Raw genomic sequence first — 24,655 nt, forward strand, 5'->3', positions numbered from 1 at the left:
CCCTGATGGCGTAATCGCCACTAAAGGAGTAGTGTGCAAATTAAATAAATCTCTTTATGGTTTGCATCAGAGTGGTAAAAACTGGCATCAGACTTTAGTGAAGGAATTGCTGAATTTTGGTTTTACACAAGGCAAGGCAGATAACTGTGTATTTACAAAAGAAAATAGAAATTCTGTGACCAAATTGTGTGTGTTTGTAGATGATATATTAATTTCTACAAAAACTAAACATGAATATACACAGATAGTGTCACTGTTACAAGAAAAATTTGATGTGGTAGAATTAGGCAAAGCTAAAAACTATATATCCATGCAAATTGAAGAAGGCAAAAATGGTTCTTATCTGATTCATCAAACTGCAAAAATAGATGATCTTGTTGAAATGTTATGTTTAAAGAATGCAAATGGGAAAGAAACGCCTATGGTATGTGGTTTTACTTTTACAGATGGCAATAACACGTTCTCTGACAAAACTTTGTATCGCTCTGCCATAGGCAAGCTCAATTTTATTCAAAGAGTTTCAAGGCCAGATGTAACTTATGCTTTTCATTTTCTGGCAAAATTTGTAGAAAAACCCACTACCCAATGCTTCAAAGCTCTTAAGAGAGTGGTGATGTACCTCAAACACACAAAACATTATAGGTTGGAGTTTACACCATCTATTGACAAAGGTTTTGAAATATATTGTGATGCATCTCATGCTGTAGAGCAAAATAATTACAAAGGTACATCTGGTATGGTTTATTTTTATAATGGGTGTCCTTTTGAATGGAAAGCACAGAATCAAAGGATTAATTGTCTTTCTTCAACTGAAAGTGAGTTATATGCCTGTACTCAGGCCATTCGTGATATAGAGTGGTATTTACAAATATTTGAAGACTTAAAGATGCCAGCATCACTCCCAGTAAAAGTTTATCTCGATTCCCAGAGTGGACTTGCTATCCTGTGCTCAGAAACCAACACACAGCGCACTAGAGTGTTGAGATTACGTTTACAATTTGTAAAGAATTTGATTGCTGACAAAACAATTGTTTTTGAATATGTCCCCGGTGACAGACAAGTTGCAGACATCTTTACTAAAGCACTTCCAAAAGTTGCGCATGAAAGACATGTACAAAGTTTGTCTCTGTTTCACAATAATGAACTGCAGGGGATATGTTGAATGATTGTGTAAAAGTGTCATTATTGTTTCACTGTATCTTTAAGAGTCAGGAAAGATTTAATGACTGGGGCTCTGCAGCTGTGGAGCAGCTCTACAGGTGTTGCTGTGAAGCTGATGATGCAGGGTATATCAGGGGTGTTGTGTGTTGCCTCTGTGCTGGGCGTTTTCCCAGTGTGCTCTTGGTGGGTGGTTTGGTTGTGTGGGTATTTTGTGTAAGCCTAATTTAATTTACTTTTGTAATTTTTCCTTTCTCCATTAAACCAAGCATTTGTTTAAGCCTTGGTCTCTATGTGTAAGTTCCTCAACCAGTTTCTGCTGATTTTGCTTTTAACCCTAACATGTAGATCATGAATTGTGTTGGCAGCTGGAAAGCTAACACAACAACTATAACATAAAGTACATTTGCATTGCCACCCTACATGTTGGCCTGTTTGACCAATAATTCTATAACTTTGTGTCTAGCAGTTTCAGTTGCATAGCTTTGGAACAAATATAATGAAAAAAATTGTATGAAGGCATTAAAGAAACGTAGATGTTATAGCAGCAGAAATCCACCTCCATTGTGAGAGGCAGTATTACTCTGAATTCCAATGTGCTTCCCACATGCTTCTGAATGGCCACTGAGAACAAGGTGATGGATTAGATGGGTCATAGACCTGAACCAGCAGGTTCTCTTTGTGTTCATATGTTAAAATTTTACTGAGAAGATGTAGAATGGCAATTTTAAATAGATTTATAGATGGACATTTAATATGGAAGCATGTCTTTATTGTCATGAAAGTTTATGGCTCAAGATAATTTTTCATTTTTCAGTTACCTTAAGACTAGCTGGCTAACAAGTTTTCCTTGGAATTTGTCAACTGAATTTGTTCACTGAGTTACAGCAAAAAGTCATTGGCCCTGGTTTTTGTTTTTCTTCAAACCTTTGAAAGCTTGAATTGCTTAATGCTTCATTCCTATCTGATGCTATATTTTGTTTCGGGGAAGAGGCCTGTACCCCTCTGACTGCAGCTGTACTGTGAATTGATTTGTGAATATTCTTGTTTGCTTGCAATGGAAATTATATATGAAATATGAAGAATTTGGAAGGATATGAGTGATTGTTGAGACAAAATTACTGTCTGAATAGAATATTGATCTGCTTATATGCATATTTGTATTTGTTTTAGCATAAATGACGTAGGAAAAAGGGAACTGGGGGAATTCACAGTTCTACATGCACTTACTGGATGGATACCAGAAATTATTCCTCTCCAGTAAGTTCTACTTTTATATGCAGTTCCTTCCGCTTTGCTTCCCCTATACTTGGTTGATCTGGTGTTTGGGGTGGGATGGGGTGAACAGATACACAGTATGACTCAAAACTTAAAAGCAGTCAAAATCAACTCTGTGATTTTTTTTTTTAAAAAAAACCCTAAAAGATCATAACTTGCTTGTTGCTGGGGTCTTCTTGTATTCCTTTCTGCCTGCTCAATACTCACTCACTATTTGATCACTTTATGATTATTTAGTGAAATATTACTGTTTAAAATTGTTGTACACATGTTTTATTTGTTGGGTTTGTCTGGTAGTTAATGGTGTCTATAGGATTCCAGCCTAAATTAATGGCAAATTCACAGTTACCTGGGAGTTAGACCTGTTGAACTCAGTAGGGCTTTCATCTGAGCAAACATACATTGGATCGTGCTGTCCAAGGATGTAGGGGGGAAACTATGTTTCATCGTATCAAAGGATCATTTTGAATATCTGCTTTTGTAATTGCTTGGTTTAGTTTTTTTGTTTCGCTTATTTCTGAATGGTTTTTTTCTGAGTTATTTTCTCAGTACTCCAGAAAAAAAATAGGTTGCATTTCTTTTCAAGGAGTGGATACATTCTAGATGACACTAGGTACCAAGAGTGACCAAGAGTCACTGGTTCCAGTGATAACCACACTATTTAAATGGTAGTAAAATTTAGCATGGCAGCTTCTTTACTTGACTCCTATAGATTAAAAAAAAAGAATTACTTGAATAGCATAATGCATATGTAGTAAATAAACAGCAGACAGAACTACATTTCAAAGTAATGTTTATGTATATTTTAAAGATCTGGATATATGGATAAAGTATGGGAATTCTTAAGAGAGACCTTGCCAGAATTTAAGTTACCAGAAGAATCAGTTCCTGAAATGAAGATGTCACTTCAAGACACTAAAAAAGATCTAAAATCTTCTGACATTAAAAATGATGCCGTACCTGCAGTTAAGCCACCAGAGAAGGTAGAGAAACCTGAAAAAACTGCCAAAGGTATGACATGATGAAGAGTGTAAATGATATGCAACAAAGGACACCCTCTGGACAGAGAAACAACATCTTTATTCCTTTGCACTTTTTTGTATAGGCGTCAAATAATCACATTAAACTCGAAGGAATCCAAGAAGTTACCAGACTTGAAGGTGTTACGTGTATGTGTGAGAGAGAACTGAGGTTCGATGTAAGGTTGCCATCCAGTGTACAATAAAGTACCTTTAAATCCCATTGAAATCAGTGCAACAGTGTGCTGGATTGAAAATTTAGGACTGCTGTCAGATAACTCAGCACCACTGAACTTAGTGAGACTTACTTCTGAGTAAATATACAGTACACTGCGCCAGGAGATACATTAAGCCAGGCACCCCCAAACTGCGGCCCTCCAGATGTTTTGGCCTACAACTCCCATGATCCCTAGCTAGCAGGACCAATGCATTAAGCCTTGTTGATTTCAGTCAAATTTCAGTAGACTTAACTGTGCACAGGATAGTGCAAGTCTAGTTGTAAGTACTGCTCAAATAGGATACAGAAAAACATATTCTCCACGTTAATATTTTTAAATCAAGTCTTAAATATTATCTGGGGTTTTCTTCTTTAGATAACATAGTTCAGAGCCAAAAACATTTGCACCAATAGCAATTGCATGATTTTTTGTAAAGTAAATAGCAGGAACCACAGGAAGGTAAAGGATCTCTGTTGGTGCCTGATTCCTGTCACATATTCTCTCTCTCTCTCTCTCTCTCTCTCTCTCTCTCTCTATATATATATATATATAGTGTGTGTGTGTATTAGTGCACTTTCTAATTGCATGGAATGGGGTCATGACAAGTTTGGCCCTTGGAAACTGAGGAGAGCTCTACATTTAGCACATAACAGCTTCGACCAGGAGTGTTGTTTTTTGCTTAGACCCTGTGAGCCAGCTGTGCCCTTCCCTGGAGAAGGCTGGCCATCCTCACACATTCCTTAGTTATCTTGAAACTGGATTATTGCAGCAATAGGGCTGCCTTTGAAAAGTGTCCAGAAACTTCATCTACTGCAAATGGTGGCAGAAAGAGTTTAACTTAACCTGATTCTTTAAAAAATAAAATGAAATCATTGGACTCTGCTGCTTCATTGGCTTCCAAATTGTTTCTGAGCGCAGTGCTGGCTCTCACCTTTAAAGACCTGAAAAGCTTGTAATCCTGCCCATGCTGCTTAAACCTTTAGAGGCTCTGCTCTATGACTAAGTGTGGTTGATCAGTATGTAGTCAAGACTTTTGTTGTCATGCCTTACCTCTGGAATTCCTTGCCACAAGAAGCCCAGATTAACAACTTGTTTTTGGTGAAAACATTTTTTCCATGGGCCTAGGCTACTGGGATTTGTAATTTTTATTTTATTTTATCCCTACTGGAATTTTACTACTATAATGTTCTATAATATTTTATAGTTTTGCATAAGCATTATATTTTTATTGTATATGAATAGTCTTCATCAATATTGTTGTTAAGTGTCTTAAAGGTTCTTTAGATTGGAAAGTACAGTGTAAAAACATTTTAAATTAGAAAGAAAGGTGACTATTATTTATCCTTTGTGCTTTGTTCTGCTATAAAACCACTAGGCAGGCCTGTAAACAGGCATAGTGTTAGTTCTTTTACAGAGAGACTCATATTATCTGCTCATGAAGCCCCTGCGTTGGCATTCCAGTCTTTGCTGGGACTTTGCATGGGGGCATCTATGAAGATCACAGTCTCTGCGCTAGTTATTGATTCTCATAGTTGCTAATGGGTGGTGCTGGACCATGACCTGAGAGACCAGGGTTGAATCCCCATTCAGCCATGAAGCTCACTGGGTGATCATAGGTCAGTCACCATCTCTTAGCCTAACTAGCTCACAGCGTTGTTGAGAGGATGAAATGGGGAGGAGGAGAACCATGCACACCACCTTGAGCTCCTTGGAAGATAAAGGTGATATATAAATTTAATTAAAATAAAATAACTGGAAAGGTTATAGACAAGATATGAGTGGCGAGCCATTAGTAAAGATTGCCTTAAACACAGAATCATGATTTATCTTGAACTTAACATTTATCTAAAACAGAGGCCTGAATTTTGGTTCACGGTTTTCTGGATTATCCATTGCTTGAGACAAGGACTACTGAGTGTTGTGTAACCATGTATGGTAGTATTCACACGTGCATTGTCTTTCTTTGGTAGAGAAACAAGATCAAAAAGACGTTGGAAAGAAGAGAAGCAAGGATGGTGAAAGGGATAGATTCAGGCCAGGGCTTCATTCTGGACGTGTGTCTTCTGACTTTCAAAATTCTCTCTTTCTTGATGGTAAAATATCATTGTTCCTAGATGTAATATGTAACAACTGATCTCAACAGCAAATACTTTATTTTCTGCTCATAATTAAGAATTGTAGGCTTTTCCTAAGCTAAATGAGACTGCAAAAAATCACACCAGTCTGCATGAAACACAAATGAATGTCAAAGGCAGGCAAAAAGTACTTCATAGTTGGTTTCAGCCTCAGAGAAAGTGTATATTGCCCCACATTCCCTTCTTCTTTTAGGTGGTCTGAAGAAGTTAACCTCTTCAGGTAAACTGCAATCCTGAACATGTTGCTAAAATTTTGGGTTTGTTGTGGGAAAAGCAGGTGGTGGCTGGGAGGGTACATGGAACAATTCACTTGGAGGTTGCTGGTTCCTTCCATGGTTTGGCTAGCTCTTTTTTTGCTCTAAGCACAAGAGGTCACGTAGGGGCAGATCAGGCCCTAGGAAAAAAGTGAATAAAATGTATGCCATTTGAGTGTAAAGCCCTAACTGATCATGAAACCACTGTTCTGAAGTAGCTCCATTCATCTGCCTGAAAGGTTACTTAACTTGAACAAAATTGGTGAAATCAAGTTTCATTTCTTGCCTTTATAGCAACATAGCACCTAACAAGGTCTATAATATTTACCGTATGATAATATTGAGCTATTATCTGTGGCACCATTTCAGGGGTTTTTGTTACTGTTTGGGGTTTTTTTATCTTGTATTTTTATCTTGTGAACTGCCCTGAAATCTTTTGATGGGCGGTATATAAATCTAATTAATAATAATACGTAATGTGTTCTTTTTAATAGGTTCTGCAACACCACTGCAACCACAGATGGTGGTATATGCTTGCTATATGCCTCTTTATGTGTCTGAAAGAAAGATATTTGTATTAGGGAAAATGGTAAGGCTTTGTTTATTTTGCCTTTAAAATATGAACAAATAATCCAATAAAAACAGCAAATATATCAACAAAGAACACAAAACGTATTTGTAAAAAGGTCTGTTTGTAGACCAATTTTCTGCCTCTGTCGAACTCAGGTTTGTGATTGGTTGTGTGGTTTTAAACCTTAAGTGCTTTGACTTATTAAAAAGAAACATATGTTTCATAAACGTTCCTCTTTTGAAACTTGGTACAGCAATGTGCAGTTAATTGGAATCCTGGCATGTATAGTATTCTTACCTTTGACAAGGAGATCTTCCCAATGTTACTGGAGACGTTCCATATAGGTCTAGCCAAGAATAAGTTGCCCATCATAATGAAGGATAATCTAGAAGTAGACGGGGCTGCAATTATGCTAGTGACTGGCCAAGTTTGCCAACAGTCTTTGAGAGAAATTACAGCTCAATTACAGTGCAATATTTTATTTCCACTCCAAACCTGAATCTTATTGTTTTTACAGGACTGTGCAGTTGTTCCTATATTCCTCTATATTCCCCTTCTCCCTCCCCTTCTTGCCAACAGTAGGATTGGAGTGCTCAAATGGAGTTTAGGGCTGTTGATGGCCCCACATACAGAGGCAACGCGGTGCTCTCTGTCCTAGAACAATTATGATAGTCAGAAATTACATAATTGTGCCAAAATTAGTTTCCTCTTGATATTTTTATGTGTATCACAGCCTCCATTGTGCATTTTATTCCTCTTTCTTTTGCAGGCTGATTCATCTGAGCAGTTGCGGCAATATGGTCTTTCCCACATATACAGTCATCCTGCACTGCTAACCAGAACAAGGTCCGGTCCCCTGGTAGCTCCTCCAAAACCACCATCTATTCCTCGTTGGAAACTTATCCGCCAGAAAAAAGAAACTATTGTGACTGATGAACCCCAAGGTTTGTCTTTCCAGGCTTTGCAGTATATTTTTAACAAACAATGAGCCAAAATGTAATACTTGTCTCTATTGATTTCACCCACACTGCCATTTAGAGGATCAAAAGGATTAATATATGAAAATTCAGGTGCTTTTTACTTTATCGGTTACCTAATAAGTATTATTCTGTGCTTGAAATAAATACTGAAAGTATTACTATTGTGTGGTTTATGTTGTGTTTCCCTTGTCTTGACCACTTTTGAGACATAGGGGTATACAGTATTGTGTCTTCTGAAAGCTATCTAACCCACAGCAATACACATACATACACAAAATATAGTATAGGACAGGCACCCCCAAACTCGGCCCTCCAGATGTTTTGGGACTACAGCTCCCTTCATCCCCGTCCACTGGTTCTGTTAGCTAGGGATGATGGGAGTTGTAGTCCGAAAACATCTGGAGGGCCGAGTTTGGGGATGCCTGGTATAGGACATTTCTCTGGTTTGGCACAGAAACTTGCAATGTGGAAAGTGTTATCATATTGATGGGAGGAATGTTGAGTTTTTCTTTGTTTGGGCCAAGACTAATGAGAAAAGAGAGTGGCAGATAAGAATATTACTATCATATTATCCCCCTCTAGCTCAGGCATCCCCATACTCGGCCCTCCAGATGTTTTGGGGCTATAGCTCCCATCATCCCTAGCTAACAGGACCAGCGGCCAGGGATTATGGGAATTGTAGTCCCAAAACATCTGGAGGGCCGAGTTTGGGGATGCTTGCTCTAAGCCAGGCATCCCCAAACTTCGGCCCTCCAGATGTTTTGGACTACAATTCCCATCTCCCCCGACCACTGATCCTGTTAGCTAGGGATCATGGGAGTTGTAGGCCAAAACATCTGGAGGGCCACAGTTTGGAGATGCCTGCTCTAGCTCCTAATAGTCAACATCTGTCTTTGAAGCTTTATAGCTGTGGCAGAACCAACTGAAGGACTCTAGGCATCTTAGCCTCAGTCTTGCCCACAACGCAAGACTGCTGCTGGTAGGCTGACCCCAAAGGGGTGACATGAAAGGGGATCACCCAGTTGGGGTCATTTTTTTTGGTACTGTCATGAAGGTGAGGCTGATGTTCTTTACAACATTAAGAACATTTTTTCTTGTTAAAACTGTGCTGTTAACATTTTAATATAAACCTGCTAACCATGTTTGTCTGTGTGTGCATTTCACCTTCCTGAATGAAAGGCAGTCTAATTGTGTAGAACTTGCAGATAATATACTATTCCCTGGATTCAGGTTGTTATTTTTCAATGAGAGTCTTGTTTTGTGGAGGGCTTTGTGGATGGTTTCTTAAACTACGAAGAACTCCTGTTTTTGTTATTTACCTTCCAGAACCTGTCATAAAAAAGCCAGAACAATTCATTGAGCTTGCTAGCCCATTTCTGAGCTATAGACTTTCTCCAATGCCAATACCAAGAGACACGTAAGTATATGAACCAGTGGGCTTCAGTGAATTATTTTTGGAAACTGCTTTGAGGTTTTATACAATCAAGCGCTATATAAAATTTAATAAATAATGATATTTTGTGCAATAAAGGTGAATTCAAGAACAATTTAACACTACAAAGTATTAAAGGGGTGTGTGTATCAATAGAGGAAGAAAAGGAAGAAAGGAGGGGAGATGTGCAACAAGTGATTTGTATTCATGGTAATGCTGTAATATTTTTTAAAAAATGAACTTCAAAAATCCCATTAGACATATATAATTTCCTATATGTCCAAAAGACAATATGGTGGAATCAGACTTGCAATCATGTTAGAGGAAGGAGAGGCACTTTTCTCAGATTCTTTTCCACACCCTTGAAAAACTGAACCAGAGGATTTGGAGATTCCCTAGAGAAGCGTGAGAGGCAGCATGCATGTGCGAGGGAGGGGGGGGGGTACATAAGGAATTGGAGATGATGATGATGATTTCATTTCTAATGTGTATTTCCTCTAAGGTCCCAGGGACTCTTTGTCACATATTACTATCTCCCTTCAGGAAGCCCAGCCCAGTAAGGCACAGCCAGACAAAGGAAAATGTAGGCCTAGATCAGGCATCCCCAAACTCGGCCCTCCAGATGTTTTGGGACTACAGTTCCCATCATCCCTGACCACTGGTTCTGTTAGCTAGGGATGATGGGAATTGTAGTCCGAAAACATCTGGAGGGCCGAGTTTGGTGATGCCTGGCCTAAATAAGCAAAGTAAGGTCTATGAGGCAAACCGGCAAGGTTGTTAGATAAGTAGCACCCTGGATAGCTCCAAGTAGCACCTAGGTTGGCAATGAAACAAGGAAAGCTTGAATGTAGCTCCAATAAACAGTGAACCCAGAATAAGCCTCAAATAGGCCTTCCACTTCCTTAGAACAACTAGCCCAGCCTCTGGTGAGCAGAGCCTCTGCTCTTTAAAAAATAGTCTACCTTCTTTTATAGAACAAGTACCAGGATTAGAAGCTTCATTAGTAAATCTCACCTACTCAAAGTGCAAGGAAGTGTTTTGATTTCTGAACTTAAATTATTTTTCCTTGGATATTCCCTATTTTCCAGTAGGACTTCTTTCTATGGTAACTGCTAATGGAGTAGAGTCACTCGGCTGGACATTTTAATATATACATTTTATTTAGAGATGAATGTTAATTTATCTGTCTTTTATTTAGCCATTTCCCACCTTCTACATTCAAAAAAGGATCTCTTCCAGCATCCAGTCTTCCTGCTGTCACTGAAAATGATGAAAGTGTAATTGACTCTTCTGCAGATTCATATTTAACGAGTACAGAAGAAATTTCTCAGGTTAAGATTTTACTCTGCATGAGTTGTTCCCTACTCACTCTAAAAATTGTGTACACTACTTCCTGTATGATCAGTTTTTTGAAAAAAGAAAAATGTTGCTGAGCTCTTTCTCTTTGCATTTGAAGAAATCTGAAGACTGTGATTCATCTGAAGTTTGAAGTAAAAAAGTGATGTTCACAAATCATTCTAGATCAGTCCTGCACAACTTGCCAAGCAAGCACAACTCAGCCTACCAGCCATACATGTATAACCTGTTGGGGTTTGAAATTGGCCCTGGTTGGGGTTTTTGGGGGGTTTTTTTTGGCAGTCCAAGGTAGGCAGCAAAAACAGGATGCTTATCAAGCACAAAATGCTGCTGGGCTGCATTTAATGTGACTAGTGACAGGTTGTATAAACCTCTGTTCCATTCACCAGGGTCTCCCAAGTCCCATGAGAGGCTTTAAGGGGCTGTGTGGATGAGTTGGGAAATTCAGCTTCCACCATCCCTCTTCTGGAGGCTATACTGTCAAACCTTGGAAGCCAAATGCCTTGGCACCCATACGTTTTGGCTCCCAAACACAGCAAACCTGGAAGTGAGTGTTCCGGTTTGTGAACATTCTTTAGAAGCCGAATGTCTGGTGTGGCTTCCACTTGGCTGCAAGAAGCTCCTACAGCCAATCAGAAGCAGCACCTTGGTTGCCAAACGTTTTGGAAGTCAAATGGACTTCCAGAACAGATTCCGTTTGGCTTCCAAGGTACGACTGGACTCCAGATTCTATCATTTTATAACCTTTATTAAGCAGACTGTAACACGGAGGACACAATTTGTAAAAATACAGAAATATTCCCTTAAATTGGACTCCCAGTACCATATTGATCTGAGAGCAGAACAATTGTCCTAAAATGGAGTTGGTGGGCATGATCCTAAATCTGCCACCATGCATAGAGGCAATTTGGTAGTAGTGGGCTGAGCATACTTCTGATTTAAGAGTTTTCCCTAGGGACGAGAACAGAGTTGTTTTAAGCATTCAGTTATTGCCTCACATCCTGCAGTGAAGCCAACATTAGCATGCATGTGTGCACATGCACACACTGTCTCATGGAAATGAGTGTGTAGTGAGGTTTGCCAGACTGTGGACGTTTACTACAGATGACTAGCTTTCTATGACACTTCTAATTTATGACACATTTATTTTGCTTTTTGCTATTGTGTCAGTATTGTTCTAAACAAACTTTCCCCCACTCTGCAGGAATCTACTTTAGCTCCACCACATACTATGGAAGGATCCACCAAAGGTAATTAATATTTAATAGGAAAATATTTATTCATTCAGTTATTTAGTTATAAATGAAGTGAAAATTCTGTAAATAGCTAGTTCCAATGTGTCTTATGTTCCATCGTGTCTATGCTAAACCATGGTTTGGTTTACATGTGAACCAATCCTGTGTCATACTCCCAAATGCTAAAGCTCTGTGTTCTCTGAAGCCCTCTTAATAATGCCTAATCTCTTTTAATGCTTCATGCTATTCTCAAACTATGACATAGTACATGAGTGCTTCTCTCAAAAAAAGCATGTGTGTTAATATTTCACATTGTGTTATTATATAACTACAGAAACATCACATAGCAGTAACCTAATTAGGGATAGATGGTTGTTTATATTCCGTGTCACTTTTTCTTATGTTCACTTATAATTACATTTATTGCATCTCCACAATCTGTAATTTTTTTTGGGGGGGGGGGTTAAATAGGCCTTTTCTGTCAAAATCTGCATTTCTTAACTTACTTTCTCTCAAAATACACATTTAAAAATGTACTTCAATACTTTTTGAGCCAAAACCTAATCAACCTAACCTTGCACCAAACACGAGGGAATTGCAAAAGCCAGTTAACTAAATTCAGGTTGTCATATTGAACCAGGAAATGTTGTTCAGGTCCCTTCTTATCAGAGTTAGCACAGATTGGCTTCTTGGAGCACAACGCTTCCAGAACTTCAGTTGAGCTTGTCTCTTAAAAACAAATTGTTTTAAAATATGGTATATAAGATAGTTTCAAGGATGTGTATTGACAACCCTGTATTCTGTAACTTCTTTACTAGAGATTAGGTAAAGCAGAGAAGCATTCTTTGCCAGCATGCTTCAGGGCTAACCTAGAGAGCCCTCTAGAGGTGAAGCATAACCATTACGTTTTCATTTATTCGTTATTTTTGTGAATTGGGTTTAAAGGGTTCACAGCTTCACAACCTTCATTTCAATTCACAGTCGTTAAATAATTTATTTCTTCTTTTGGAAGATGTATGAAATCTTTAATATGCAAGCAATATGTTGGTTTTAGGGCCCTGTTTCAAGTGGTTATGGACAAATCCTCCTTGATTCAGTCATTATTTAGCAGATGTCTTGGTGTGTATTCAAAAAAATGCTTGTCTGCTTTTGAGAATTCTCTTCTGACGTATTGATAGTTCATCTGTGCTTATGTTGCTGGACAAACATGCCCTTCCCAACCTGGTACCTTTCAGATATTTTGTACAGTGTTGCTGGCTGGGACTGATTGGAGTTGTATTCCAAAATATTGGAATGGCACCAGGTTTAAGAAATCTGCCTTAATGTGCTGCTTTCTGGGAGTTAGAAATTCAATCTCTCTCTCCTTTCTTTGCCTTTTTAAATAGAAGATAGAATAGTTCAGTCCATTTACCTACAAAGCAGTTGCCTTTGTAGTTCATGCAGCTTCACAGCAATCAGTGGGGCTTTAGGCTGTTGCGGGTATACATATATTGCTAAGCTGTTTATGATAAATTACTAGGATAATTTTGCCCTGTTTATGTTTCTCAAGTTTACCAGTAGAATATAGTCTTTCATTTCTGAGTGTAATCTTAAGGAAATCCCCCCTTTTATCTGTGCAGGGGAATCGACTGAAAAAATAAGTAGTGAAGCAGCTCCAATGCCAGAATCAACAGAACCTGCTAATAACCAGTTAGCAAATAAATCTCAGGAAGAGATTGAATCAGAAAAGAGCCCCATCTCCAAGGAAATATGGATGGACTATGAAGATTTCTGTGTTAGTTTTCAGTAAGGCATGCTTTTATTATTGTTACAGAGACTAGATCTTCTTTTGTGGACTTTTGCAAATTATCCTTCAAATTTGTGTAGGTGACTCATGGCTGCTACACAAAAGGCATCCTCAGCCCCTGTGGTACATACTAGAAATCCAGCAGATTTCCTTAAAAATCTTCCATCTGATGATTCCTAACAAATTATTCTGTTTTTTCTTTAAGACAATGGATGGTGTCCAGTGGTGGCCACCACTAGGAGAATGGACTTCTATTGGTGTGACAGAACTTTCCCTTCCTTTCCTTCCCTCTGCTGACATTCAAAAGCTGTTCTTGATGGTTCAGGGACCCCCTGGAGTAGATCTGGGGAGGATATGATGGCAGAGAAAAAGGGGAAGTCCCATTGTGCAAGCAAAAGTCCGCTCATCCAACAATGGATGTTGCCCAGTAAGAGATTTCTGTGATGTCTGATAACCTTCTTTAATAAATGTATCATCAATTTTCCAGAATAAGTGTCTTCAAAAGCAGTTGCCAAACTCCTATCATTCCCCCTCCATTGTTCCTTAGAGAATAAGCTGCACAAACCCAACTGCTAGACCCATAAGGTCACAGGTGTCATCTCAGCCCATAGGTCTGTAGGCCTGTCTGGTTGGTTACAAAAGCACCTTTGCAAGCTCCATTTTACTTCCTCCACAAAGAGCTCTTAGTCCCTTGCAGTTCTTGCCATTCTGCCTCTTGCTGCCCCGTCCCTGAAACCAGGTTCTTTGAACTTACTCTACAGTACATGCTTTCACATTGGTTTTTGGTTCTGTGTCTCCTGGACATAAGAATGGCTCACTGGACACATTCTTCCCTCATACATAAATGACTTGATATGCCAAATATTATTTTATTTATGAAAACACAGTTATGGTGAAATAAAAAACAATGTACAAGTAAAAAGGTCCTTTCATATAATATTTTAGCATTTAGGGAAATCTTAAGCACATGGTTATATTTTTTCCATCAGATTTGATGCTGATAAACATCCTAAATTTAGCCAGAACCTGATAAAGGTGTAATGGAAGAGTTCTGTCACGGCTGCAACCACAACTATGCACATCAGTTAAAAAATAAGTCTCATTCAATTCCATGGTGCTTACTCTCAGCAATGAAGTACAGGATTGTAGCCTAAATGAACAATGGAAATTTAGACTTAATTACTGCTTGCAGTTCAGAATGGTGACGGATTATTCACATTTTCAATTTCAGAAGCTGTCATGTATTTGGAAGTTAACTTCTATTGCTAGATGATAATAACATACTGAGTAACTGTTCAAAGAATACTGATGGTTTGTTTCAGCTGTCTTATAATTCAGTAAAACGTGAAGCACAGCATAAGGGAGAGGTTTCTGTATAATTAATGCTAAAATAATAATGTTTGCTTTCCTTAGGAATTTGTATGTTTTCCACAAGCCAAACACCTATGGCTACACCTATCAGAAGTCAGATTTTAGAGTAAGTGCACTGACTACATGATTTATTCATCTCTTTGTAAACTAAAGCGGCATTGTGAATCCCAGTTTTGTATCCATTCTGTAAACATTTGCATTTGCCAGTAAAATGTTACTGTCTACAAAAACCTAGCACAGAAATAATTGATACAAATCCTAAAATATAAATGACAGACATTAAAAACAATGTTATTATGATACTTTGGGATCAGGGATACTGTAGAATTTCAGCCGTGTTGGTCTGCTGTAGTCGAATTTTTTTAAAAAAATTCCTTCTAGGAGCCCCTTAGAGACCAACTAAGTTTGTCATTGTTATGAGATTTCATGTGCATGCACACTTCTTCAGGTCTCTAAGATGCTACGGGAAGGATTTTTTTTTATTTTGCAGAATTTCAGTTTGGATCTGACAGGGAAACTAGTTCCCTTAGCCTCATTTTGTATAAACACAAGTTTAGATAATTGTATTTTTTAATTTTTCTTCTGCCATCAATTCACTTAGAATACTTTGAAACCTTTTTGTAGTTTTATAGTATAGTAGGCTGACATATGAGCTGGACAACAACATGAGAGATAAGATGAACTTTTAACTAAGATCATTGGCTAATTAAAAGGGATACTATGCACAAAGGAATACTAATATTTTCCTCTACCCCAGTCAAATACAGCCACAACCCAATCCAGTTACTTCAGTCAATCTGCCTCTGACCCACGAAATTCCTTTAGTTGCTTAGACAGTTTAGCCTATAGTTACCAGATTTTTTTCAATGAAACCGGGGACACTTAAAAAAAAAAACTTATCCCAGTCCCCTGCTGTGGAATTTTCTGTGGATCCAAAACATTTTGGAATACAGTGGAATAATGTTATTAGGCATTCAGCCAATTCAAGTACCCCTTGTACCCTAAGGCCTAGAAGAAATTGAGGAGAATTTCACTTGTTCTACATTTTAAAAGCAAGCCGCACATTCTGGACCAATACATGGGAAATAATTCAGTGTTGTACTAAAGTGATTGTTCCACCCGATGGAATGATCCCCTTTCTCCTCTCACTCATACTGTTCTGGGATTCTCCTGAACCCCTCAGGGCCATTTTTTTTGGGGGGGGGGCAAATGCAGAGGAGACTTGTGTTGTGTTTAAGTTATAGCTGCCAAGTTTTCCCTTTTCTCGTGAGGAAGCCTATTCAGCATAATGGAATTTCTCTTTAAAAAAGGGAGAACTTGGCAGCTATGGTTTAAGTATTTTGAGCTAATTAAGTAAAATCTACTTGCAGTATTCCTAAACCCATTGCTTCATCATGTTAACTTGCTTTTGTGTCCTCTCTTTTAAAATATTTAGACCAGTAGCTTACGAAGGGCGCTCATTAAAGATTTCTCCTGATGTACTTCCCGTGGACTGAGGCAAATGAAACTGGGCACAGTTATTAGTCCTTCTCTACATAGCTACCAACAAGAGTCACACACTTCCCCCATCGCTTTATGCAGCTACAAATTACCACGTTACCTATGGAGAGATGTATACATGTACAATTTCATCCTCCTACAATAACAGAAGTGGGTCAGGGTATATCTTTAATGAGCAGCCCTCGTAGGAAGCCATACATAAAATTATTCTTAGGATAAACTTAACTTTTTTCAGTAGATTAAAATAGAAGCTAAATGTTGTTGTTGTTTAGTCGTTTAGTCGTGTCCGACTCTTCGTGACCCCATGGACCATAGCACGCCAGGCACTCCTGTCTTGCACTGCCTCCCGCAATTTGGTCAAACTCATGTTCGTAGCTTCGAGAACACTGTCCAACCATCTTGTCCTCTGTCGTCCCCTTCTCCTAGTGCCCTCAATCTTTCCCAACATCAGGGTCTTTTCCAAGGATTCTTCTCTTCTCATGAGGTGGCCAAAGTATTGGAGCCTGAGCTTCACGATCTGTCCTTCCAGGGAGCACTCAGGGCTGATTTCCTTAAGAATTGATAGGTTTGATCTTCTTGCAGTCCATGGGACTCTCAAGAGTCTCCTCCAGCACCATAATTCAAAAGCATCAATTCTTCGGCGATCAGCCTTCTTTATGGTCCAGCTCTCACTTCCATACATCACTACTGGGAAAACCATAGCTTTAACTATACGGACCTTTGTCGGCAAGGTGATGTCTCTGCTTTTTAAGATGCTGTCTAGGTTTGTCATTGCTTTTCTCCCAAGAAGCAGGCGTCTTTTAATTTCGTGACTGCTGTCACCATCTGCAGTGATCAAGGAGCCCAAGAAAGTAAAATCTCTCACTGCCTCCATTTCTTCCCCTTCTATTTGCCAGGAGGTGATGGGACCAGTGGCCATGATCTTGGTTTTTTTGATGTTGAGCTTCAGACCATATTTTGCGCTCTCCTCTTTCACCCTCATTAAAAGGTTCTTTAATTCCTCCTCGCTTTCTGCCATCAAGGTTGTGTCATCTGCATATCTGAGGTTGTTGATATTTCTTCCGGCAATCTTAATTCCGGCTTGGGATTCATCTAGTCCAGCCTTTCGCATGATGAATTCTGCATATAAGTTAAATAAGCAGGGAGACAATATACAACCTTGTCGTACTCCTTTCCCAATTTTGAACCAATCAGTTGTTCCATATCCAGTTCTAACTGTAGCTTCTTGTCCCACATAGAGATTTCTCAGGAGACAGATGAGGTGATCAGGCACTCCCATTTCTTTAAGAACTTGCCATAGTTTGCTGTGGTCGACACAGTCAAAGGCTTTTGCATAGTCAATGAAGCAGAAGTAGACGTTTTTCTGGAACTCTCTAGCTTTCTCCATAATCCAGCGCATGTTTGCTATTTGGTCTCTGGTTCCTCTGCCCTTTCGAAATCCAGCTTGCACTTCTGGGAGTTCTCGGTCCACATACTGCCTAAGCCTGCCTTGTAGAATTTTAAGCATAACCTTGCTAGCGTGTGAAATGAGCGCAATTGTGCGGTAGTTGGAGCATTCTTTGGCACTGCCCTTCTTTGGAATTGGGATGTAGACTGATCTTCTCCAATCCTCTGGCCATTGCTGAGTTTTCCAAACTTGCTGGCATATTGGGTGTAGCACCTTAACAGCATCATCTTTTAAAATTTTAAATAGTTCAGCTGGAATATCATCACTTCCACTGGCCTTGTTATTAGCAGTGCTTTCTAAGGCCCATTTGACTTCACTCTCCAAGATGTCTGGCTCAAGGTCAGCAACCACACTACCTGGGGTGTACGAGACCTCCATATCTTTCTGGTATAATTCCTCTGTGTATTCTTGCCACCTCTTCTTGATGTCTTCTGCTTCTGTTAGGTCCTTACCACTTTTGTCCTTGATTATGGTAATCTTTGTACGAAATGTTCCTTTCATATCTCCAATTTTCTTGAACAGATCTCTGGTTTTCCCCATTCTATTGTTTTCCTCTATTTCTTTGCATTGCTCATTTAAGAAGACCCTCTTGTCTCTCCTTGCTGTTTTTTGGAAATCTGCATTCAGTTTCCTGTATCTTTCCCTATCTCCCTTGCATTTTGCTTGCCTCCTCTCCTCCGCTATTTGTAAGGCCTCGTTGGACAGCCATTTTGCTTTCTTGCATTTCCTTTTCCTTGGGATGGTTTTCGTTGCTGCCTCCTGTATAATGTTACGAGCCTCCATCCATAGTTCTTCAGGCATTCTGTCCACCAAATCTAAATCCTTAAACCTGTTCCTCACTTCCACTGTGTATTCATAAGGGATTTGATTCAGATTGTATCTTACTGGCCCAGTGGTTTTTCCTACTTTCTTCAATGCCTTGTCGTGGCGAAGGGGCTTGAATAACTCAGAGAAGCTATGAGCTATGCCATGCAGGGCCACCCAAGATGGACAGGTCATAGTGGAGAGTTTTGACTAAACGTGATCCACCTGGAGAAGGAACTGGCAAGCCACTCCAGTAACCCTGCCAAGAAAACTCCATGGACAAAGCTAAATGTTATGGGGAAGCAAAACCCAAGGTTTTCCTTGATGACCTTACATTGTTCACTTTATATCATACATTGATTTGAAAAACAGTATTTAAAATATAACTCAAATGCTGCCAAATACTAGTTGCTCCAACACTAGATAAATAATAAACATGAATACTCTTTTTTTCCTTACAGATGTTGGACGAACGTATTGTATATTATTTATCTGTAGATAGTTTGAAGCCTATTGATATGCTGATTAGCTTTTCTGCATTAGTACACTGGGGAGAATCAGGAGGTAAGATCAGTAACAAAAATATAGGTAATGCAAATATTGATTTTTATGATTTTTTTTTCACAAAGGAGTACTCAAAGATAGAGCTGCAGTATTTGTGATCTTCTCCTATGTTGACACACGACTTTCTCATTTTCCCATGAGTGTTTGGTGAAAGTACTGGATTCAATTAATTGTTCTTAAGCCCAGAGTCTGTAGTAGGACCGCACAAGTTATTAATGAACAAATCAAAGTTCAATCAACTTCCATCCTCTTCATACTAATTTGAAGCTGCTTTTATGGTTTGCCATAATTTGCAGTTCAAAACAGCCTCAAGGCATATGTCAGAATACAAATGTCTTGAACATGTGGCTCACTTGTTACTGAAGTTCTAGGGTCTGCAACCCTGGTTGCTCGGTTCACCACCATCCCTACTATTCCCCCTCCATTAATCTCCTAGAGCTTGCCTTCCCAGTCCACACAACTACTAAGCTTTCTATTTTAGGCTTTAAGGAAGGCACATAGTACTCATAGTCCCTTCAGCATTAGTTCAGTGAACATGAGGCTCAAGGAAACCTATGAAGGACCAGTCTACTCCGTCTCCTATCAGTGCCTTGAGTTTGGTTTGTTGTCCACCACAAGAGGCATCTCATTACCTGAGATCTGGGGAGGGTAGCATAGCATGTTCCTCACTCCTTGCATATTCAAGATTTGACCTGTTCAAGAAGGTGTAGAAGAGAAACATGTTAGACTGCAATTCTTTGTTCATGTACCTGAAGTAAGCCTCTTAGTGGTAGGCATATGTAGGATTTGAGGATTTCATTGTTTCTTAGTAGAACTGCTTACAAATTTGAATTATTTGCTTTCCCTGGCAACTTGACTTAACATGTTATAGGCAGAAAGGAAAAAGCTGATGAGCTTCCCCTTTCCTTTTGTTTTATTGTCTACTCTCTTGAAAGACTGCCTGCTGATATTTATAAGATATAAATCATGTTCTATGAGGTTTGCAAGCAACAAACTACAGGTTACATCTAAGAACAACTTTCAGAAGATATCTGAAGGCAGCCCTGTATTGGGAAGTTTTTAGTGTTTGACATTTTTAAATGTTTTATGTGTTGGAAGCCGCCCAGAGTGGATGGGGCAACTCAGCCAGATGAGCAGGGTATAAATAAAATCCTCAGCATATGTAAAGATATTGGAAATTGTTACATTTTGGTGATTAAAAAACAGGTTTTCTGTACACTTTTATAGCAGCTGCACAAAAAGAAGGTCATGTTTTGCCTAAGGGATTACTCATGGTTGAAAAATTCTCATGGAAAAATTTGGCTCCAGGACAATTAATCCTGAAGATCCATACATATGCCACTAAAGCTGCTGTGATAAGTCTTCCTGCTGGGTAAGTGCCAGTCTGCTCCACCCTTTTGATCCAGGAGTTAGAAGCATAGCAATAGGGCTTTAAAGTGTTCAAAGTTCTTTACACACCTCCTCAGATTTTCTAATCCTCACAGCAATCCTGTAAAATAGGTCAGTGCCATTCTTTCCATGGAGTTACTGAGGCTGAGAAATAAGCATTTATTTTTTACGCTACCTCAATATTTAAATAAATAAACACACCTTTATGCTTTTATCAAAGCTATTGTCACTTTGTATGTTGTATACCCCCTTGCTGTATCTTTTATGGAAAATGCAGTTTTAAATATTTAAATTAATTAATTCATGGTAGGGCTAAGCCTCAGCATAAGAACTCTCTGTTTTCTAGAGGGCAACAGGACACTTCCAACTGGGATCTTGTTCCTCCCTGTGCTTGCGGACAGGAAATGTTGACATTTTCAAAGAAGTTGCTGTGTGCCTTTCCCTTGGAAAGCCACGATCTGATTTCTTGGTTTCACACAGCTTGTGTTGCCTTTCTGGCCTCTTCTTTCTAACCCATTGGTGATTTTTGTCAGTTTTGTATGTGTGTTTTTTCTAAGGTGGGGTGCCTTTGTGGTAGTTTCCCTCCCTGGCTGTCATTGTTGTTTTTTTACCTCAGTATGGTTTGGAGTTTTAGTGCTAACGTGTCTCACTAGTCCCTCACCTCTTCTCATGTGCCTTGTTGAAAGCTCAGATTTATGCCAGGAACTCTCTGATTCCCATCTCAGTTTCAGCCACAAGGGAGAGCTCAACTCCCACCTGAGGCATCTGTTCTTGCACGAGGAAGAAGAACATAGCTATGGTTACTTACTTTGCAAAATAAGCTACATATTTATTTGCTAGTGGGTGGATGAAATGCCAATAAGTCTTAGCACTTTTTCACATATAACTCTTTTCAAAGTGTACAAACACATGTGGTCCACCAAATAGTCTTAGAGCCGTCTCTTTCCTTTATACATTAAATGTTTTGAGAGCCAAGCAATAAATAATGAAAGAGACAAGAGGGATTTACTTATACTGACTGTTTAGAATTTCTGTTCTGTTTTAGTTTCTTTGTTCATTAGTGTGCTTATTTTAAATGTAGGCGCCATGTGTTACTCTTCACTGCGAGCTCTCCCGTAGGGCACCATATCCATATTTGTAGCATGGTCCCATGTGTGTTTGGTGAAGAGGATATTGTCCTGCCAAATCTTGAAAAGGTATTTGTTACCATAACAACTTGAGCTATGTTCCCATTGGGAGTAACAAATGTTCATTATCAAGTTTTATTTCCTATTGAAGTGAGAGTTTTGTTTGAGATATACTTAGTCTGTTTCTGAATGGAAAAGATCACAGATCCATAATTATCCTGCAATTTAATTTAAAAATGGGCAGGATCTGGAAGACACTTGCATAATCACAAAATAATGCTAAAACATACAAATGCTTATGCAATATTGAAATTTGGTTGCCGGCCCCATGGATGGGCAGAGGTAAGTGCCCAGCATTTTTTCTCCAAATCATACAGGGAGAAATTCTGCAAAATGGCTACAGACTGAGCTCCATGAGAATCTCACATAGCTCTTCAAAAACAGTAGTGGTGGTTCAATTTCTGCTGGATTTTCTTTCTAGAGCTAGCAAATACATTTATACAAGTGGAGTTAAAGTGTAAAGTCCTTCTGTTCATGGTTCCAGACATTCTATTCTTTCTCCACTCATCTCCTGCTTTTCTAAGTTTTCTTCTAGCAGACAGACAGCATTCCATACCCACTGAGCATGCTCAGTCTTCATTCAGTAGTTTTCCCCCTTTTGTTTATTCACTGTGTTTATGTTTCTGTGGTTCCCCCAATCTGATCTACCATATTGGCCCGAATATAAGCCACCCCCCCAAATTCTGATCGTGAAAAGCTAAGGCGTGGCTTATATTCGCAACCTTACACCACCAGCAAAGTGGCGCGGCTCCATGCCCCACCCCCACCCCGGAGCACGAAGCAATGGAGCCTGTCCTGTCCGCGACTCCCAAGCCTCCCACAAGCAGCCAAATTTTAAAGGTGCAGCTTATTTGTGAGTGCGGCTTATATTCGGGCCAATGCGGTAATATTGAAATCATAGATTTTTCAACTGATTCTTATGTTGAACTCTCTTCTCTCTCATCAAGGACATTGGAAAAACCCTTATAGTAATGACGTATAAATGTAATAGTCAGTAACATAGGTTTAGGGCTACAGTAATTCCTAATGAGTTGAACATGTGATGTTGTTGAAATGGTGATATATTTTTAACATAGCTGCCAAGTTTTCCCTTTTCTCGCGAGGAAGCCTATTCAGCATAAGGGAAAATCCCTTTAAAAAAGGGATAACTTGGCAGCTATGTTTTTAATAGTTCTGACTAATGGTAGTTTATGTATTTTCTCCTCAGGAAAGCTATCGGTTCATAGAACAAGCCACCACTATCATGAAAGCCATTGGGAATGTGATACTGAATTATGGAAATGCAGAAAACCTTCCCGCAGCCATAAAGGCACTGGAAGCAACACATTGTCCTCCTGGCCTCTGTGCTCCAGGAACAACTAGAGAACACTTCAAGGTAAAAAAGAAGAAGAAGAAGAAAATGAATCTTATCCTTCTGTTAACATGCAGAATATATTGTGCTTTCCAAATGATTGTTTTCTAGTGCAGCTCATTAGCTGAAACTCCTGATAATGAAAATTTAGGTTGTCTCCCATTAACTCCTGTAAACATGCTCTTGTGAATTTCACATCAGATAGTTTGAAAAGTCTAGATTTTCTTTTTTAAAAAAATCATCTTTATTCATTTTACACATAAAATACAAAAAGCAAAAGAATAATAAGCACAAAAAAGAGAAAAAGAAAAGAGAACAACAAACAAACAAAAAACATCAACAGCAAAAAGAAAAAAAAGAAATTATAATAATGTCCAATAGTCTTATATCTTCATCAATTCATTTGGACTTCCCCGGTTCCCCCCTCATTGGTTCATTTTTTCCATTCCTTACAAAGCAGTTTTCACAAAATAACAATTCTTTTAAATTCTATTTAAATTTCCTTTCTACTTATCACCTTAAAAAAATTTCTAATATCTGAAAAGTCTAGATTTTCCTCAGTGTTGACAAGAAACCTAACCCCGTATTCTGGATGGTATGAACTAATAATCAATCACACTGATGCCTGTTTTCTGGCTGCTTAGTGACATAAGAGCATAGAATCAGCAGCTGTGCTGTTGGAGTGAGGAGACACGCTGTAAATGAAATTATGGTCTTGTGCCAATGTGGCACACAAGGGCCATTTTTCAAATTATGAAGACACAGTGAAGAATGGATGTCTTCAGAACAGATCTCCACTCCCTAATTTTTCAGTATATTATATAAATAATGAGAAAGTGAAGTATGGGTTTTAGAGACAATTACAATATGCTCCACTGAGCAGCTGTGTTCCTCTAATCTCAAAGGACTGTCCCTTTTGCTATGGCTGTGCAAGTATTAGGATCATGTTGCCCATGTTGCAGTAGCTAACATGTTATTGAACTGCCCATTTCTCAGACTTTGACTTTGGATGTAGCTTTCAGCTAACTGTTGTTGTTGTTATTGCTGGGTTGCCAGTTGTTCAAACACCACAGTGCCCCAAAATCTGGAATTGTCCCCAGCCTTTGACTCATGTTGAAAAGATACATTTTTTTGTTCTGGTTGCTTCTGCAATTAAATATTTTGGAAACCGTAATGTCACTAGGCAAATATCTGATACTCTGAAAATATACTGTTTATATGCCATCAAATCTTAAGATAGTGATCACATTATGTGGCTGGTTTGAAATATCAAAAGGAAAACTCATTTAGTTGGAGTGAGCCATTTTATAGATTCTACAAATCCACTCTATCCAGTAGTCAAATACACAGGTTCGGGTATGTGTTCGGCAATATTTTCCTCTGAAAATCAGTGGTAGAAAATATTTGAACATTTATTTATAATAATTTACTGACAATTTCTCTTTTACATTTTAGGCTTTCAATAATGCTTTTTGGCATTTGATAAAACAGACATTGGGGAATGTTCCTCTCAACTATAAATTTGCTTACAGATGTTTCACTTTGGATTTTAAAGACAGTGATGTGTCTGTTGAAGACACAGACTCCTCAGGTATATGGAAAACATGAATAATTTATCAG

At 38.8% G+C, this 24,655-nt stretch overlaps 1 protein-coding gene across 5 annotated transcripts in view; it reads left to right on the forward strand.

Moving 5' to 3' along the window:
* The window catches only part of ADGB (androglobin), a 73,025-nt gene that overhangs the window by 18,413 nt on the left and 29,957 nt on the right, over nucleotides 1-24,655 (forward strand). For all 5 annotated transcript variants that reach the window (XM_035108803.2, XM_060272736.1, XM_060272735.1 and 2 more), the window contains 15 exons: nucleotides 2,332-2,418; nucleotides 3,248-3,447; nucleotides 5,644-5,766; nucleotides 6,557-6,651; nucleotides 7,403-7,577; nucleotides 8,940-9,030; nucleotides 10,244-10,376; nucleotides 11,606-11,651; nucleotides 13,256-13,421; nucleotides 14,836-14,899; nucleotides 19,006-19,108; nucleotides 20,336-20,480; nucleotides 21,579-21,693; nucleotides 22,892-23,059; nucleotides 24,491-24,626. In XM_035108803.2, coding sequence (XP_034964694.1) covers nucleotides 2,332-2,418; nucleotides 3,248-3,447; nucleotides 5,644-5,766; nucleotides 6,557-6,651; nucleotides 7,403-7,577; nucleotides 8,940-9,030; nucleotides 10,244-10,376; nucleotides 11,606-11,651; nucleotides 13,256-13,421; nucleotides 14,836-14,899; nucleotides 19,006-19,108; nucleotides 20,336-20,480; nucleotides 21,579-21,693; nucleotides 22,892-23,059; nucleotides 24,491-24,626 — 1,847 coding nt within the window. The remainder of the gene's footprint in view (nucleotides 1-2,331; nucleotides 2,419-3,247; nucleotides 3,448-5,643; nucleotides 5,767-6,556; nucleotides 6,652-7,402; nucleotides 7,578-8,939; nucleotides 9,031-10,243; nucleotides 10,377-11,605; nucleotides 11,652-13,255; nucleotides 13,422-14,835; nucleotides 14,900-19,005; nucleotides 19,109-20,335; nucleotides 20,481-21,578; nucleotides 21,694-22,891; nucleotides 23,060-24,490; nucleotides 24,627-24,655) is intronic.

This window comes from Zootoca vivipara, chromosome 3 (genome assembly GCF_963506605.1).
Source record: "Zootoca vivipara chromosome 3, rZooViv1.1, whole genome shotgun sequence".
Taxonomy (NCBI): Eukaryota; Metazoa; Chordata; class Lepidosauria; order Squamata; family Lacertidae; genus Zootoca; species Zootoca vivipara.